The sequence below is a fragment of the Rhinolophus sinicus genome, linkage group LG05 (genome assembly GCF_036562045.2).
Source record: "Rhinolophus sinicus isolate RSC01 linkage group LG05, ASM3656204v1, whole genome shotgun sequence".
In the NCBI taxonomy this organism is placed as follows: domain Eukaryota; kingdom Metazoa; phylum Chordata; class Mammalia; order Chiroptera; family Rhinolophidae; genus Rhinolophus; species Rhinolophus sinicus.
Window position 1 is genome coordinate 101,774,556 of NC_133755.1, and position 20,320 is coordinate 101,794,875.

Below are 20,320 nucleotides of genomic sequence, written 5' to 3' on the forward strand. Positions count from 1 at the left end.
ATATTGCTGTCTGTGGGGACTGTTTTGGCTCTCTCATTGCTGAGTTGATTGACTTACTCTTGTTTCGTATTAAAGGTGAGTGGGTAAGGTTAAACAGATTCTATTAGCGCTTCTTCAGTTGACCAGTTAGGGAAAGGTCAGGCTTTGACAGCTGTCAGCCTCACAGGCAAACAGTCTCCGTGCTTTTGCAGTTCAGAGTCTGGACAGCAGCTTATAATTCACTTTGGTTTTTAAAAAGCTTTTCAGGACCGTCAGAAAATGTTTTTTATTTGATTTCAATTGCCAGTAGATTTATTGGCAGAATGTTTTTCATTAGAATAGTACAGATGGCAGGGACAGTGAAGGTCACAAATGAAAACTGCACTGCATATTAAATAGAACTTGTGTTATACAATTGTCAAAATGTTTAGGAAATACGGGTTTTTGAGTGAAAGCCAGTGCGGCTGATAACCTTATTGCCCTGCTCACTGAAAACAAATACATGTGAAACTTTGAATTATTTATTTTTGCTTATTTTATAATAGTTTTCATTATCTTGAACCTGACATTTTAAAATTTGTTTCTTATCCCTTTTAGCTTGAAATCTTAATTTCTTCTTAGAAATTATTTCATGTTATTTTTGGCTGATAACTTCTTTTTAGTAAACATGAATTAGTTTGTCATTTGTTATTAAAAATGTCAGTTGTATGAATTTATTAGGAACTTTTGGATGCCTTTATCCAGTTAACATTGGAACATTGATTTAATAGATTTACATATGTAGACTTTCAAAATAATTTTTGATGTTTGCTTGTGTATTGTTATTTCTTAGATATTTGTATGTTGATGTTAAGGAAGCCATGGTTTTCTGATCATTTTGGCCCTTACATCATTTTCATAGTTGATTCAGTTTGGGCTGTTGTAGCTCTTTTGGAATATGCATTCATCATTGTGGTCAACTCCCATTTCTGTTACTTAAAATATGAAAGTGCCATTCATTTAATATATGTGACTCTCTTTATAACTACTCTCTGAGATATGTTTACAAATTATTATAAGCCTGTTAATAAGTTACAAGGTGATTTTAACGTGGAAGAAAGGAAGAATGTGCAAAAAGAAGAAATATGTGTAACTTTACTCGCTCTTTTTGACACAGAATAAATTTCAGCCAGTAGAGAGTCAGGTGATGTACTTGAGGACGGGACACACAGATGTAAAAGTGAAACACTCTAGAGAACAAATGTGTTTGATAAACTTGGAAGCTTTTCACAAGACTTCTGACAAGCCATTGACTATGACAGCAGTGGAAAGGAGTCTGCAGAAGAGTGAAGTGGGATCGTAAGACAACACTCTCAACATTCTCAGTGGGAGTTGCAGAACTAAAAGCAACGGAGGGGGAAAGGATTAATAATCAGATGAAGGGTCAAGTTTATCTCCAGAGTGAAGAAATAAATCATTTTATGTTCCAAGAATGTAAAGTAGGCAAGGTTGAGTTGCATTACTTAATGGTTCTAAACATGGTGTTCTTTGTCTGTGTTGAGTAAATGTTTGAATTAATTTCTAGAGAAAGCAGTAGTCAGTTCAAAAAATTTGCCTCTATTTTGTTTCATGAACACTAGGTGATCTTTTAGATGAGTACAGTAACATGGAATGTTTATCCTTTCTCGGGGCTAAATATTAGGTGAAATATATATGTTATATATGAAATTAGCTTTTTCTATTGAACTGAATTTGAGGGATTATGCTGGTTAATAAATTTCAATTTGTTCTGTATTTTATATAGGAAAATTTATGATTCAGACGGAGCTCTTTATGTGTTTCTATTACAATTGCATAACCTTAACTTCTTTCCAAATGATTTAAATGAAGGCATTGACACAGGGCTTCCTTTCTATAAGCAGACTCCACAAATACTATAATGCTTTTACTCTCACAGTGTTTTTTTCAAATGAAATAATTATGGAAGCAAACCTTGTATTATTTTATATATATTTGATGGGTATCTATACTTTTATATTTGGGGAATGAGGAAAAGTTTCACTGAATTTTCTAGTTAATTGAGGCCTAACCATTTATGCATATAATTGTAAAAATACACCATGGCAGATGGTCTTTAGTGGCAATATTTCAGAAATTCACAGAATTTGGATTTTCCTTATCAAGCTACAAAATTAAATTCTGCTCATTATAAGATAGTTTAAACCTAGAGAAGCTATGACTAAATGTGAAACTTCAAGCTGAATTACCCTTGAAGGCTAAAATTCACATATGCAGAAATTTTCAAAATAACTTGCAAGAGTCATTTCTCTTTTTTAAAGTTTTCGTACAGCTTTTGAATATAGACTTTCTTGTGTTCTCATTGTTGAAGACTTCTTGCCTATGACTTTGCCCTTGAAAATGTATGACTAAGTTAGTCAAAGTTTCCCACATATAGTTGTGTCCTAATTATCTTACAATGTTATATTCATGTTAGTATTTAGATCCTGAAAGAGCGAAATTAATTATACTAAATATCGTCATTAGTGTTCTTATATTCTGTAGTTAAACATTTACATTTTAAAGTGTTACTCATGTTTTCTGAAGGTGCTCCAAAAACAATGATACTGAGTTTTTAATGTATACATTATTTTTCATTCTGTAATCTTCCTAACTTTTCCTTTCCCTCCCAAATGCCCTGAAAATTGAAACTTTTTAGTTGAAGTCATGTCATGGCCTAGTTCAGCCTTAGGCCAGACTGCCTTATGCTAGGTCTTTGAGTGACGGTAAGAACCAGGGATGTGGAGGGCTAATTGGAGTTGCAGGTAAAAAAAGAGAGAGAAATAATTTTGTGTTCCCAGGCACTGAATGGCTAAATCTGAGTTACGAAGGCAGGAGGAAGTAGTTGCAGTAACAAGTTATTTAATTAGCCCAGGCCCTGTCAATTAACATATCCATCCTGCCACTCCCTACCCCTCGGAAAGCAGACAGAGCAGTGAAAAATCTTATTCTGCACTTCTCTCCATTTCCTTTCTACCTGCCCCTGGTGGTTAATCTTCCTGGCTTTCAGAGTCGTGGTGCCATACACCAGCTATTGATCCCTGCCAACTCGCTGCCTTTTTTTTCCTGTTCATCTTTGCTCTCCCAGTTCCAGTGTCCCATGATGCCTTTGGGCAAGAGAAACCTTCTGTCATCTATATTGGAGCCTAATAGCTAAATATTTTCCAAATCCTTTTAGTTGATCCAAGGAGTAAGGCCTCCGTGTAAATGTTAGAAAATCCAGAGGACTGTTTAGGAACTTTCATGGGGGGTTTGGGGGGTTCTTGTTCCCTAAGGAAGGAGTGCTTGTTGAATACTGAATGAGCAGTGGATTTACTAAGGTTTTCGTCTGCCCAGTGATGTAAGGAGACAGAGATAGCTGACATTTGTTGTCTGTTTACTGAGTGCCACACACTAAGCTTAATGCTTTATGTAGATTCTATAATTTAATCCTCACAACAGCTCTATGATGAAACTGAAGCTCTAAGGGGTTAAGTAACCTCCCCAGAGTTAAGTGATAGAACTGGAACCCAAAAATCAGTCCTCTAGGTTTTTTGAAATGTGTATGAGTAAATGACAGAGCATGTTACAAAATATATGAGCAGATTTCTTCCCAGCTAGACCTTAACTAGGAATGAAATGCAGTGGAAAAGATGCTGACATTTAAGGTGTCAGGACCCATCAAAAGGAATATACAAACACAGGTGTGAGGTTAGAGATTTACATTAATGTAGGAAATTAAATCGTTACCTGTAATTTTACTAAGATGTTTTATTTTAGCTGATGGTTCTTGGCAGAAATGGAAACTAAACATATTAACTATACCGAAGTAGTTTTCCCAATATAACATGTGTGCTGCCTCTAAGGAAAACATTCTATTCACACAACTTTGTCGTTGAGGGGCTCATTATCTGGCTTATGGCTTTTCTGTATCCTTTGTTGTTTTCTTCTCTGGTACCTTTTTAAAAAACATGTCTTTGATCACATTGTAGAAGTCTCACAATTAAGTTCACAAACTTGGTGCAACAATGTTGCTAACCTCTTTTTGATGTCAGAGGGATTATTCATTATGAATTTGTACCAACTGGACAAATTCATATAGGTAACCAAATTCAAAATAGGTAACCAAGTTTATTATTTGGAAATGCTGAAAAGGCTGCGTGAAAAAGTTAGACGACCTGAACTTTTCGCCAACATTTCATGGCTCTTGCATCACGACAATGCACCAGCTCACGTGGCACTGTCAGTGAGGGAGTTTTTAGCCAGTAAACAGGTAACTATTGGAACACCTTCCCTACTCGCCTGATATGGACCCCCATGACTTCTTTCTTTACCCAAAGATAAAGGAAATATTGAAAGGAACACATTTTGATGACATTCAGGACATCAAGGGTAATATGATGACAGCTCTGATGGCCATTCCAGATAAAGAGTTCCAAAATTGCTTTGAAGGGTGGACTAGGTGCTGGCGTCAGTGCATAGCTTCCCAAGGGGAGTACTTCGAAGGTGACCATAGTGATATTGAGCAATGAGGTATGTAACACTTTGAAGAGTAGATTCATGCTTGAAATAGGAATAATTTAACAGGTGAGGAAAGGAAGAATTGTGGACATCCACTGGTTGTTTCCCTTTTAGGAGGACAGCTTCTTGTTTCAGACAAAGGGTTCTGGACTCGGGGGGCGGGCTATACCCCCCTACTAGGTATTCTGGACATCTCTGGTGTTTTTGATGGTTGTAACAATGATTTGTGGGTGCCCATTCCTAGAAACACTGTGAATGCAACAACTGTGAATGCAGACTTAGTAGATAGGAGATGGAGATGCTGGAACACCTGTTGTGCACTGGATAGTTCTGTACAATGACTTTTCCCATGTCCTGCTTGATTTTTTTAATGTTCCTATTTACATTTATGTGGACCAAAAGAACAAACAAAAACCAAACTGTTTTCTAATGATCTGAATCTAGAACCAAACAGTTTTATAAATAAACACAAAATGTTCCCTCCTCCCATGGTTTTATATACCCTGATTTTTTGTGGAATGCAACTACGGTGTGAATTGATGGAAGATTATACTTTGTTTTGTTCCTAATGTTTCTGCGAGTTGTTTACCTTTATGTGAAAATACTTCACTGATGTGGTATTTGAGGCACCAAAACACACACACACACACACACACACACACACACACACACACACTACCAGTCTGCATTCATAGTTGTTGCATTCACAGTGTTTCTAGGAATGGGTACAGTGTCTACTTGATCACATCATTTGATGCACGGTGCCTGAGCATATATACATTATTTTGTTTTAAGTAACTTTGCTTTTATTTTTCTTTTATATTTATTTATGGAATTATCCTCTTTTTGAAAACATTGTTTACCTCACTCATACTAATGTAGTTCTCATCCCAGACACACTGTTGACATAACTAAAGTTATATCTGCATGTCTTCCTATTTTGTTTTTGTCAAATCTTAAATTAAATCCTCAACATTGCGTACTTTCAGTACCCACAACAACGTGTGAGCATAGCAGATGAAGGAAACAGCCAAAAGCAGCATCACAATAATACTTCTTTGTAGTCCCCTTCCTTCATAAACGGGGTTCAAAGCTCTTCATATGTTGTGAATGCAGAGCTTCCCAATATCCCAGTGGAACAGGGCAAGTGGACTTCTCAGATGCAGAGAATCAAGATGACTATCTGCTCACACGGATCCTTTGGTACGCCTGGGGCGGGACCTTCAGTTCTTTCTGTTCCCCTTGGGGCTGTCTTCATAGAACATAGAGCATAGTGAACGCGCCTTCTTCCCTGGATTGTGCTGTCCACATAGGGAGGTTTCTGCTCTTCAGATGACCTTTGTATAGAAATAATTCCTGGACAGTATATATTTATGATTTATGATTATGGCTTAAAATAGCAGTTTTGAGGAATATTAATGATAAAAAGAATTCTATTTTTTTCAATATTTACTTACTTTTTAATTCATGATGATGGTGGTGATGATGAGTGAATAATGCCATAGAGGAATTCCAAGCATCATAAACGGTTGAGAGAACTTTGCCTTTGGACTGAGGACCGCTGACATTTAGTTAACTTGTCAGTCTGCAGGTCCTGAAGATAAACCTGAGGGACGGTTTGGGATGGGATGGGCAGGTTAGAAGGAGGTCCCCTGCCTCTTTGTGGAAGCTAAGTGGCTGCTGGAGCTTTGTTCTGAGGACAGGTTGATGACAGAGGGCTTCCCCCTCCTCCCCCCCAACAACAGCAGATGGCCCTTCCTTAACACAGTGTCGTTCTTTCTCCCGGTTTCCAGCTTGAACACAGACATAGTGTCATCATGTCATTTTTCCTAAACAGAGAGCATAACCCCTACCCCTCTGGGGGTCTCCTAGCTGTCATATATATACTCTGTTCATTTAACATTATTTTAACTATTTCTTTCCCTTTTTTATTTCAAGGAAATATACTCATGTACTGTTTCCCACATTAATCTTGGTTTGGGTTGTATATTTTTATGATAAGGAAGTTTGTCATTAGATTATGGGGAAGAGTAGAAAATGAGGCTGGCCAGGTAGGATAAGGGCAGGGGGATTGTTGAAGGTTTTTGAGGTGTGGACTGATATGTTATAATCTAGTATGAGGAAGATAACTGCCGTAGCTGAGTGAATAAGGAAGTGGAGAGTTGAGACCCAAATTGAGATTTAAGATTGCCAGGTAATATTGGGTACCACTTCCCGTATCTTCTAGTGAACCTGCCTACTAACTGAACATGAGCATGAGTCTATTAAAGGCTTAATGAGATTAATTAGCTCTCACTCAGACCCTCGGGGTAGAAATAATTACTCTCAATTGTGGTCATTTCACAAATCTACAGATGTGATGAAATGGCATGGAACTATATACACATTGTACCAACGTCACCTGTCCTGGTTTAAATATTGTACTATAGTTATGTAAGATGCACCATTGAGGGACATGGGCTGAAGGGTTCATGGTACCTCTCTGTACTATTTTTATAATGTCTGTTAATCTATAATTATGATTAAAAGTTTTTTTAAAAAAATGATTGCCAAGTAGTAGAATATGGAGTTCTGTTGAGATATTGTCAATTTCTGTGTTAATGTTAAATAAGGGGAATTTGTTGAGTGAATGACTGACCAAATGAAGGGACTGCGTGAGGGTCTGAACTACCTATAGAAGTGACTGTGGCAATGGAAAGAAGTGGGCAGATATAGTAGACATTTCAGAAGTAGCCTGAAGATTTGATGACTAACAGAATGTGAAGTGAGGATGACTCCAAGTTATCTGATACACAGAGTACTGGAATAGTGTAATGTTAGTGATGGTAGAGATAAAGAATAGGAGTATGTTTCGGGATAAGATAGTACATTTGATTGTGAAAGTATTGTGAGTCAATTGCTGTTGGGCCAATGGAGATAGGCAGTGAACAATTCAAAATGTTAGGCTGTGTTCAAGAAGTCATGGTCAGAAATATATAATCAAAATACGACGTAACAGTAGTATTTGAAGTTGTGGAAGATTGCCAAGGGTGAGAAGACCTGGGAAAATTAATCTCATACTGTTTTTTTTTTAATGACCCTGGTTAAGTTACCTAACCTTTGAATGCCTCATTTTCTTCTACCATAAAATAGAGACCATCATATAATAATATATCCCTCTTAGGATTGTTGTGAAACTGAATGAAATGATCTATGTAAGTGGTATAGGGCTTGACATGTAGTAAACACTGAAGGTTAACTATATTATTATTTATTAAACACTGGTTGTGCATATAAAACAGAACTGAATGATACTTCTAACTTTAGAAGTTGTATTGAATAGTATTTAAAATTAAACAAGTGATCTTATTAGCAGTAATATTTTTACTTCTCAAATTAGAACTTTTTGGTTTTTGAAGGTCTGGTGAGTTGTAATCCTGGAACTAATTTTTGTGATAATTACTTAATTCACTTTAAGGTATTTTTATAGAAAACACTTTTCTTGACTATTAATTCCTTTGTGATGCAAACTTGGATACAGTAGTTTCACTTTTCTCATTTGTTCCTTAATTATATAATTCCTTCACCTTTTGTGACTTAGAGATAAACTCTTGGTTGAATGTATAATATTTTTCTTTGATTAGGTAGAGAGTGGGGTAAATGAGGGATGATGATACTAAAACTGAACCTAGTACTTGACACATTTCTTCTGATGAACGTGGGCTACAAGGAACCCAGTTGTATTTAGCATCTGTTTCTTTTCTCTGTGACAGGATTATTATGCTGTAGAAGTGTCATGTGGGGGAGCCAAAGCACTACTATACTTTAACTTCCAACAGTACGTTTAGTGTAGAAGGGAAAAAAATAGTGAAATGAAGTTCATGCTTTGCAGTTGTCTCTATGTTTCTTCTCCTTTAAAATACTAAAGGGTTAGAGGGGTTTATTAAATAGTAAACGAAAAAGACTAAATGTGTTAGATGCTTATACACCTAGAGTTTAAATTTTTTACACTTGCTTTTTAATTGTCCTCTTGATATTTTAAGGGTTAAGAGAAATTAGTATTTTCAGTTGGGTGTGTGTCATATCACTTCAGAGCTGTAGTTGCTCAAAATTAGGCTGTTGATTCCTTGTCTAATTGAGACTCACTATGAAATGCCTGAAAAAAGCAGCCTTTGGAATGAAGACTTGATTTTTTCCAGTCATTGAACTGACTGACATTTTCTCAGTACCTGTAGATGCAAAGCACTGTAAATTACATTAAAAATATTGCCACTTGAGCAAGTCCTTAAAGAAACAATGTTGGAACTGTTTGGTTGATTAGTGTACATCAGAGCTATTGTTTGGTTCTCTAGATGCAGGTTGTTCCGAGATGTGCAGTGGGATCTGCATACAGATAGATTGGCATTTGCATTTGGAAAGGACACCTTTTTCTTATTCTGTCTCAGTTTTCATTTAGTTTATTGTATATCCTTTCCCCCTCTCCCTCTTCTTCGCCTAACTATTCTGGTTCAAGCTGTTGTTTCTCAGTCTAGTTGTGCAGGACACAGCTCCCTCTCCCATGCTGGTATTATGAGTCCTGTGCTCCCCCAGCTGAGGCATTCAGTTGCCAGTCATTGGTCCGCGGCTCATGTCAGCACTGGGCAGCACACAGCAGCCTCCAGCAGCCTCCAGCATCTCACGGCAGCCCCACTCCAGGGAGAGCTGCAGTTCACAATCTTAGCTGTAGAGGGCGCAGCTCACTAGCCCATGTGGGAATCGGACTGGTGACTTAGGCAGTTAGGAGCACGATACTCCAACCACCTGAGCCACCAAGCTGGCTCTTATTTGAAGATTTTAGGTTGCTATCTGTAGTCATGAGAAAAGTCTACTTTTGAATTTTGCTGGCTGTTTTCTTTATGAGAGGATTAATTCTGGAAGACAGGGGCTAACTCCAAGACCATGTATATCTTCATCGGAAGTTGGGGTTTCATATATGTTAGAAATGATACTATACTGTATGCTTTCTCCACCATCCCTTAAGCGCTTGTTACTACTTGACTTTGTTTATTAAATCTCAGAATTGCTTATTTTTGTTTTGTTAGCTAACAGGATGTTTTGAGTCAGTTAAGAGAGGAAATACTAAAAAAAAAATAAGCATCACTTGTGTTTCAGAGAGTGTAGTTTCTTGTAGATAAAAATAATGGGTTTGCTTGGCTTGTGATGGCAGCTTTGCTACTATATTGTCCTCTGATTTCTCTTTGTCTAACACAGAATATTAATAGGTTACTCACCTTTTTATGAGTGCTTTTCTTTAAAACTGTATAATTGAATGTCTAGTGAAATTAACCTTGGCTTCTGCAGTGCTGAATGGCGGAAGTGCAAAGAAGTTCTTCCCTCCTCTCTCTCTTCCCCTTTCCTTCCTTCGAACTTCCTTTTTTCCTTCCTTCTTTCCTTCCTTCCTTCTTTCTTTCCTTCCTTCAAACATCCTTCCTTCCTTCAAACTTCCTTCCTTCCTTCCTTCCTTTAAAAATCATGCTATTTAAATATGGTTTGGGTAAAGTTGACCTCTTGCAGACTTAATGGAGAAAACTGAAAAAAAATTTTTTTCTTCTCTTCTGAGTATTATGTTAATTTGCCTTGAATGACAGAATTAGCCTAAGTATTGTGATGTACTAGGTGTTAGCAAACCAAATTGAACTTAATTTATATTTCTTTATTTTTCCTGTATATGTGGTAAAATTAGATAATTAATAAAGATTTAAAGGAATATCTAACACATCAATTCACCCTGTTTCACCTTCTTAAACCTAAGAAGCATAATTTGCCGACATTATGCAAAATGCTAATTAAAGGGTTTAATTTGCTAGTCATTTCAGTTTGATTAGAGGCAGATGCTGATTATTAGCACAAGTCTAAATGGACCTTTCAAAGATGGCTTTTCTTATTTAAAATCAACTTGTCAAACTAATTAAGACTGAAACTTAAGGAATAACAAATACCAGTAGTTGTCTGTAGACTTCCAGTGTACTGCAGGGCAGGGTAACACAGTGCTGTGCAGCAAAGACTTCGTGTATACGGTGGCGTTATGAATTTCAGTATTCCCAAGGTGTAAGCGTTGAACTTTGTTGGGCTTTTTTACTGAGCTCATTAGATTCTCTACTTGTAACATTGTTGGTTCTTTGGGTGTCTGATTTTTTTTCCTGGCCCTTTTGTTTCATCCTGCTGTGAATCAGACAGCACAAGGGAGCTGAGTCATGTGCAGGTGCATTCAAACCAGGCATGGAAACAGACATGTGTATCACAGACAGGTAGGCCAGATTCTTCGCACAGGTGACCGAATCTTCCTCTTAACAAACTTGAGATGTGGCAGGAAACAGTCAACAGTTATGGGTCAGCATTAAAGCCGGGAAGCATCCCAGTTTTAGCACTGAAAATCCCTGTCCTGAGAAACTCCTAAGTCCTGGGAAAACTGGGATGGTTGGTCACCTTAGTGAGGTGCCAGAGGGTTGAATGAATTTGAGGTATTGAACAGTGGAGAGTAATTATCTGTAAGGGGGAGGGGTTGCCCAGAATGGAGGGAAAAATGAGGGAATGTGTTTATGCTAATTTACGCTAGAGTAGTGTTCTCGGGAGACAGCATGGAGGTAAAGGAGTATTTAGAAGAGGTTGAGCTTGTGTGGGTGGAGATTGGTTAGTAGCTGACGGTGGGAAATGTTTGAAATGAGTTCAGCAGAGGGAATATACAAATGAGTTAGGTGGGTAAATGGCGGTCAGGGCTGAATTAAATGAGAACAGCTGTAAGAACAATGCTAAGTCTCTAGAGCAGGGGTGTCTAAACTGCGGCCCGCGGGCCAACTGCAGCCACAATCTATTGTTAATTGGCCCGCAGCAAATTCCAAAAATATGTTTCGTTTACTTAAATAAACGAAGGCGTGAGGCGATATGTACTTCACCTCGAGTGAGTGGCCCGGATGTTTGTGTATTTTACCACATATGGCCCTTGGTAAAAAACGTTGAAAAAAGTTTGGACACCCCTGCTCTAGAGGGTCTATGTTTTGGGCACTGATGCAGGAGGGCAAGGATGAAAGGCACTGATAGAAAGAATTGTACAAAAGATTCACTAAGCACTTTGGTGTAAAGTTGTTTCAGATATGACTCCAGGTGTCTCCCAGGCTTTTAGCCTCCAAGTTGGAATAGAATAATATAAAAAACTTTAGCTTGTTTTTTCACTGCCACTTATTTCTCTGAGGTTTGATACTTTTATATTTAACCCATTGTCTTTTACATTTGGTCTCAGGAATAAATATTAGTTTTTTAATCAATTCAGTTTTCTTAATAATGCTTTCTAGTTATTCAGCATCATTTAATGCATAACGTTTTGTTTACTCATTGTTGCTTTATATGTTACTGGCATTTTTCTAGTCCACATCAACCTGAGAGTGACACAGCCCATAAATTGACCACTGTTTGAGTCCTGCTCACCAGTTCAAGACTTCAAGACTGTGGTGTTTGTGGGGTGGGGGGTAAGGGGAGTGGGGAGGGAGAGAGATTGAGATTGGTTGATGGGAAATAACTCACTTCCATCTTCTGTACCCCATTTGGCTGCCTAGGTTTCTGGTCTTGGGGTGGTACCAAGCTATTCTCAGTAAATCTTAATGCTGTCACAGCTACCCAGATGCCCTCTGTACTGCTGTTCGGTAAGCCTCAGCCATAGCCACTGCCATAGTGGTGCCATTGGTGACTTTCAATTCAGTTTATCTGTGGTTGTTTGAGCAAATAGTCTGTGAGCTATGCTCTGATATTAGGTTCCTGGAAAGGATCACCTTGTCGCCTCTCCTTCACTATAATGATTGCTTCCCTTCATTGTGCTGAGCTGTAACTCATAAGCCAGGCTGAGCACCAGGCCCGGTGGACAGTCAGGCTCTCGCAGAGCTTTTGCTGTCCTCAGTAGTGTGCTGGAAACCAGACATTTTTCTCTTGTATGAGTGGCTGCTGCTTTCAGATTTAATTGTTAGTGGAGTCAACTTCGTTTATAAAGTTTTCTATGGTTAAATAATATAGTTAATTTATAAATTAGTGTCTTACTTTTGGTTGTCTTATCTGTTGGTGCTGTACCTGGCTAATGGAAGGGACTGAAGAATGTCTGTTGAATGGGGTGGGATGGAATGGAATGTGGATCTGATGTGTCCTGTCTGATTGTAATGTGTCTGACATGGATCTGGTCCTGTCATGCCCAGTTCGGGAATTACTGCTGTTTTTATTTGTTTAGGAGATTTTTAAGAACTCTTGTATAAATTAACCATTAAAAAAAAAGAGGTTTGTTTTCTTGTAGAAGAAAAGAAATGTACTTGAGTATATAAGTAATTAATCTTTCCTTTCAGTGTAATTTTTAGTATATTCCAAATGTGCCTGTGCTATTAAAACAGTAATAAAGTAATCAGATGATTGGTTTTTACATTGATCAGCTTGGTGTCATTACTAAGACATCAACATACTAATTAGAATGTCAGGATATTAAATTACTGTTCGTTTTCTAACTTTTAATGTTCTGGATGATTATAAATGATAAAAGAATTTGTAAGTGAAGTAACACATCATCCTATCAATTTTGGTTAATTAGCACAGTCACACAGTGGTAGTTATTCCATTTTTGTGTCCCATTTTTCCAACCTTTCCTACCTTTAATTAAATTATTAACAATTTAATTAAAATATTTTTTCCTATCATATGGCTCTCTTTTGTACATTTAAATGAAAAAAGTGTGTTGTAAGCATTGGATTGTAAATAGAAAATTATTTTCAACTAACTTCTATTTTAGGTTGATTGTTCTGGTTATTGATATGTAGTAAATACCTTCAAACTAAAACAATAATTCTAAAACCTAACATCAAACACTAAAGCCAAAACCTAATCCTCAAACTTCAAACAATAACTATTTTATAATATCTCACAATTTTGAGGGTCAGGAATTCAGACTGGGCGCAACAGAGCAATTCTGATCCATATGGTGTTGTACGGGGTTATTTGGTTGGCAGCCAGTCTGGTCTAGAATGTACAAGACAGCTCTACTCACATGCCTGGTGACCAGGTGAGGACTTGTAGAAAGCTGGACTCTACTGGGATCCTTTCCATGTAACCTTGCCGACTAGGGGGTTGGACTTCTTCTTTGGAGTGACCCAGGACTGCAAGAGAACAAGGCAGATGCTTTTATTCCTCTCAGAGGCTAACCCTGGAAGTGGCATGGTGCACTTGTGCCATATTATTCTTCAAAGTAGTCGTATGCCAGCCCAGGTCAACGGGAGGGCAAATAGATCTCAGATCTCAATGGGAGGTGTGTCTAAGAATGTGCAGCCATCTTTAATCCCCACAGTAAAACTAATGGTGAGGTCACAGAGCATTTGGGAAACAAAGTGCCCATTATAGATCACAGTACTTATTACTGCTATAAACCTATATTTGTTAGAAATGGTAATAATATTAAAAATCACGATATTTGCTTTCAGTATTTGCTTCCTGCACGCATTTTTGATATCATTATAAAAGAAATGATTCCTAATTGTTTCATTACACATTGGACGTTTTAAACAGTCTTTCAATTAATAATTTATTTTAAGTGTAGTTTGAATATTGTTGGAATTGTTAACATATATTTTTACCTGCTAGTACAAATGTGTTTCATTTTAAGAAAAACTGATAACTTTAACTCATTTATTTACTTTTATTGATGCCATGCCCCTTTCTACAAAGGATTCAAGGTAACTTGCAACAAGACACATATGACAAATCTGTATGGAAGTAAAATGTAAATAGCAGTGGAAAATGAGGATCAAGAAAAACAGTAAATGGCATCCCCATCTGCCCAGTGACTAAAGCTCCAGTCCTAGGAGTCTTTTTCTCCAGAGCCCATTGATCCGTAATCCATCAGTCTGTGCTGCCTCCAGAATCTACCCCAAACCTGTCCACTTGTGTTATGTCCACCAGTGCTTCTCTACTCTAGTTGAGGCCACCATCATCTTTTCCCTAAACTACCACGAGAGCCTCTTGAGCATAAGCAGTGTAAATCAGATCTTGACTTTCCTCTGCTTAACGCCTCTTTAATGCACTGTTCTTGGTGTAAAAGTCTGTCTCACCCAGGTCTGAGGGCTCCGTCTGCCTCTCTAACCACCTCCCACACCACCCCCCTGCCTGCCACTGCCCTCCATTGGCCTTCTTTCTGTCTTCTAACTTGCCAGCCTTTTTCCTCTTTAGAAAAAAAAGACCTTTTAGAACCTTTGTGCTAGTTATTACCTCTGCTTGGGATGTTCTAGCCATAGGTTTGCATGGCTGACTCCTTTTCATTCAAGTTTCCATTTAAATGTCACTTCTTCAGAGACTTTAATTGACCACACAACTGAAAGTCTAAATCCATCCACCCGTAGCACTTCCCCTTGTTTTGTTTTCATCATAGTTCATTACCTGATAGTTTCTTGTTTATTACCTGTTGCCCTCTCACCCCACTGAAATGTAAGCTTCATGAGAGCAATATTTTTACTTTTTGCTTGTTCATAGTTGGATCCCATCTGCTAGAAATAGTGCTTCTGTGTTTTAGAAAGAATGAATGAATTCTAAGTAAAAAAATCAAATGTTAGATTCGATGGTGGTATATTTCAGGACATGATAAGTTTGTTTTAGAAAAGAGGATTATTTCCCTGGGATTTACTCTTTAAATTGGTGATGTATATCTGAATCCCTAATGGATTAAAAAAAAAAAATATGCTCTGGTCTTCAATCTATATGTCTGTGTGGTAACAGGGATGTGTAATTTTGAAAAGCTCCACTGCAGATCTGATGTACGTTCTTGCTTAAGGGCCAGAGCTATGTGGATTCAGGTAGAAAACCTCTGATCAAATTGTTTATAAATGTGATTGAATATTGTTGATTGGAAGTTTATGGACTAAATCTCTGGGAAGCCTTATTTATATCTTTATTCTAGAGGCCAGTATAATAGATTAATGGTTCTGAAGTGGTGTGTCCAAGATGATCATTTGGGAGTATTGCAAGGATATAAATACAGCACATATTTTTAATCTTATTTTTAAACATTTTTTGGGGGGAAAGCATGTTTTACATATCTAATGTACAGTAATACATGTGATTTATAAATAAATATACATATATCGGAAATATGTGCTCAAAATATTTTACTGATAAATTGTGTGATCCAAAGAGGGTGGAGATGAATCTGCCAGTCAGGATGGGCTATGCAGTGGTAACAAATGACTCCCAAACCTCAGTGACCACTAAAAATGTTTATTTCATTTTCATGCTCTATGTCTCCTGTGGGCCATCTATAGCCCTGTTTTGTGTCATATTGTCATTTCAACTCAGGGTGATTGAGCAGCCTTTATCTGGAACTTCACCAGTTGCTGTGGCAGAGAGAGGAGAGAAAAAGGTAAATGGTGCACTCGTAAAGCTTTTGCTTGGGAGTGACACATGTCACTTCTGCTTAGATTTCACTGGCCAAAGAAAGTTACATGGCCACGTGTGAGTCCAGCAGGTAGGGGAAACATAACCCTCTGTCAGTGAGGGACTCTGAATAGTGTGAATAGCAGTGCAGTCTACACAATCTCTACCTATCGGTTCACTGTGTGGGATGTTTACCTCTTCAGAGCTCGCTCTTAGTCTCCTTTTACAACTGCCGACAGAGTGAGACTGATCTGGTTCATGGTTTGATGGAGAATAGCAAAAAGAAGAAGAAGACACAAACACAGCCCAAATTCTGAATTTTATTAGTAGGGCAGCATGTGAAATAATACAATTACAAACTAGAGAAATAAAACTTTACCCAAACTGTTAAAGCTTAGTGTGATTTATGCTTAACAAAGAGATTATACCATTGTACTGTATGCCATTTGAAACATTCAGGTACCGAGTATTGAATGGGTGGGTATAGATCATAGAGGCAGAAGTGTGGGGAATTGTGAGTAGGGGTGGAAAGAGAAGAGCATCAAAGTTCAAACGTTCCAGGGTCTTTGCTTATTGAAAATTTAACTGGAGTGAAGATTGTGTGCACTCAGGAAATGTGATTCCATTTAGAGTGGTGTGTTTATATAACTCTATTAAGGAAGATGTTTATTTTATATATCATGATATAAAGTGGGTCCTCGAATAACATCATTTCATTATAATGATGAGGTGCCTAGGAATTTAACTCTTGTTTACATTAATTAGCCTATGGTAAAATTGGTTTCATTATACATCGTTTTGCTTAAAGTTAGAAAACCTATAGAAGATGTTAAGTGAGGGCTTACTCTACGTTGGTTGTAAGATGTTGCAGTGATAACTTAACTTGCTTTATTAGTTATTTTGAATACCTCCAAACGACCAGTCCTATGTTAGTTTAACTAATAAAGTAACTAATAAAAGTTTACTGAAACCAGTTTAGTTGCAGGAAACATTTCACTTGATTGCTGGGGAAAAAAATTCTGGAAAACAGAAGCTAATCAAAATATACAGTACTGGTACCACTAATAAATATTTACCATTTATTAAGGGCATGCTATTTGTTATTCCAATTCTAGACACTTTTCATACTTTGTTTTATTTAAAAGCTACATGAAGTAGGTGTTATTTTCTTCATTTTACTAATGAAGAAACTGAAGTGTGAGGAGGTTAATGAACCTGTTTAAGATTTGAACTTAGGTTTCTGCAATTGCGAAAACTATATATTTTCCACTCTGTTGCTCTGCTTTTATAATTGCTCTGCGATAACTGTTTTCACCCTCTTATGAGCGATTCATTGTCAGTAGAAACAGGAAGCCATTTAATTTTGTCTCGCTCCTTTAGAGGGTATTTTTGAGGCATGCAATAGGTAACCTCATTAAGGGAGTCTGAGAAAATGAAATATGCTCATATTTTTCCCAGAAAATAGTAGAGAATACTCAAGATTTTTTAAAAATTTGAAATAATAAATCAATAGCAGTTTACACTAGTAGTAAAGTTTCAGACAATCCTACATTTTTTCAGTGAGGATTTTCTTACTTTGGAAATTTAAATTTTGGTTATAACTAAATAGATAAATGAAAATTTAGAATATATGTGACAAATAGATTAAGTTTTCAATGCACCAAGGAAAAACAGAGTATTTAGTGAAAAGCTAGAAGGCAGGAAATGACATGAATTTTAGATAGCATGTTTTTGATTTGGGTTGCACCTCGTTACTTTGTATGAACAGTTCAGAAAACACAGTGAATTTGTTGGGATTTTATCTAATCTAAGCAAGACTTAAGTAATTTTTTTTTTGGTACATTTCAATGAAAGAATATTACAGTCTTTAATAACTTAGCCTACAATTTATATTTTACTATACCTGTTTTATGACGTGTTATCCATTCCTCTATCTACCCACCGTCCGTTTCAAAATAAGTAGAACTCAGAGCACTTCCCACCAAATACTGCAGCCTGCATATCATTAACTAGAGTTCAATGTTTGTTAACATTTCTGTTTTATTTAAGGTAAAATTTCCATGCAGTAAAATGTACAAATCTTAAGGGTACCACTTATGAGTTCTGACAAATACAGAAACTTGTGCAACTCAAGTTTCTGAGTTGCACTTATTAAAAGATACAGAACATTGCTATCACCCCTAAAAGTTTCCTCATGCTCTATCTGAATAATCTCTATCCCGGCTCCTTCCTTTTTCCCTTCTTCCTTCCATCTTTCTTTCTGTCTCGAATAACTTTTTGTGGTTTACCCTTTAAACAGCTATCATCACACTTGTCTTTTATTTTTTTACACACCTGTATGCTTGGAGTCTGGTTGGATTACTAGTACTTACAGCCTACTACTGAGGTTGATTGACAGTAATTCAGATGTCAAATGACGTAAATATTTCCCTCAGTTTGTCATTTATAGTTCATCTTCATTTACAGATCTTTTATTTTTCTGTATAGAAGTTTAAAATTTTTATCTCTTCAGGTCAATTAATTTTTTTAAAGCCACGATTAGTCTGAGTTAATAGATTTATAGTTGTTCCTAGCAAAATTTGTATTTTAAGTTTGGAGTTATTTTATGTGCCTAGAAAATTGAGAACTAGTTAAATTACTCTTAACTGGAAATAGGTATTTTAATAGTTAACATAACTCTTGAATTGGGATAATGTCCACCTTTTGTATTAACCTGAGTTTTTATTGTAATTCCTTTCTTTTTTATATTACGGTATTTTCTGTTACTATTCTTTTGGTACGTCCTCAGAAATCAACAAAGTAGAAATTTGAAAGTATATTGAATTTACATTTTCTTCCATATTTTGGCTTCATTGATGATAATGATTTAGTAATCATGTTAGGAATGATTTGAGATATCATGGTTTAAAAAATTTTATGAAGACACACAATCTTCACTAGAAAACGAAAGTATTTTATCAAAACTGAATGAAGACTTTTAATTTCTTAAACGGTACAAAATGTTTCCTTTTAGATAAAGGATGAAGAGAAGACTCTCCGAGAAAAGGACATTACTGCTTCATCACCCAGTTTAAGTGGGACTAAGTTCGAGTTGGAGTCAGTGTATAAGGTATGTAAACTTTTGAAATATTTCCAAGGTTTTGCTAAATATATCACATAGAGCTTTATATACATATTTAATTAGCCCATTTGTCTAGCCTCTTGTCACCACAGCCTCTCCCTGTCCTGCACAGATTTCTTCTTCACCCTACTTGAGTGTGCTAACATTCTGTCCTCCTACACAGACACGCTTCTAACCCTGCTTGGGCTCTCACCCCATATTGCCGGCCATTCTCTGTCCTCACAGTGCTTAGACCTTTGCACTGCATGCTAGGCCACCTCCTGCAAGGATACGCCTGTCACTCACTTGGCACCAACACATGGTCTGGATCACTACCCTGCACGCAAGTCTTCCTTGCTCTTCCTGGGCTCTGACACCAGGCTTGGACCGTCTCCGCATGTGGACACGGTCTCCTTCCACTGGGGTCTGCCCCTGTCTGCCTACTTGCTGCCACGTGGCAAGATCTTCTTGAACCTCCCTACGTGCCAGCATCTTGCACTGGGCCACACCTGCTGCCCTCTACCCCTTAGCACAGATACCTGCTTGGCTTGAATCCACTGAATAGTTTCAGAAGGGGCAGAGGGGACAGCTGAAGTGTATTTTAAAATTTGATAGCGGTAGCACCACTATTTCCTTTGAAAAGTTGTACTCATTATTATGGTTGAGTGCCAGTAGTTTAAAATCCTGCTTCCACAGTAGCTCCCCATGCCCGCTTTCCTGTTTCTACCAGTTAGGCCATCCTTCAGGCAGCCTTCCAAACTGAGAGTGTAGGAATCAGTGTTTCTCTCCCCACACCACACATTTCCATTACTCTGGCTTCACATCATCTTTTGCTTCTGCTTGGGCATCTTTATTTTTACTGTGGCCACCCTAATAAGCTCGAATCATGGAATATTAGAGCTAAAGGACCCCTAAAGATCATTTAGGCCATCTCTTCCTCTCCTTCCCGGGTTTTATAGATCTGGCTGCTGAGGTTTAGAAGCATTCGTTAAATGTACTGAAATCATAAGTCTAGTAAGTAAAACAGCTTGAAGTAGAACGCCCGTTTCCATCCTTCTAGCTCCTCCTCTTGCCTGGACTGTTGAAATAAACTCTCTTACCTCCTCCTCTAATATGTTGTGTGTGACTTACCTGATGGGTGCAGCGTCACACACGTACTGCCCTGTAGAGCTGTTTGACTTTTCGTGTGTGTCTGTCTTGTTTTCTCAACTAAGTGATGACCTCTTTCAGGAGATTCCTCCTTCAGTTGTAGGAATCTGTAAATTAATAAAAAAGACTGTTAAAAGTCACACAATCGCCAGA

General features: G+C 37.4%; 1 protein-coding gene across 1 annotated transcript in view; it reads left to right on the plus strand.

Moving 5' to 3' along the window:
• Positions 1-20,320, plus strand: part of PRIM2 (DNA primase subunit 2) — a 325,345-nt gene that overhangs the window by 14,672 nt on the left and 290,353 nt on the right. Inside the window, exon 6 of the mRNA XM_074333142.1 lies at positions 18,932-19,027. Coding sequence (XP_074189243.1) covers positions 18,932-19,027 — 96 coding nt within the window. The remainder of the gene's footprint in view (positions 1-18,931; positions 19,028-20,320) is intronic.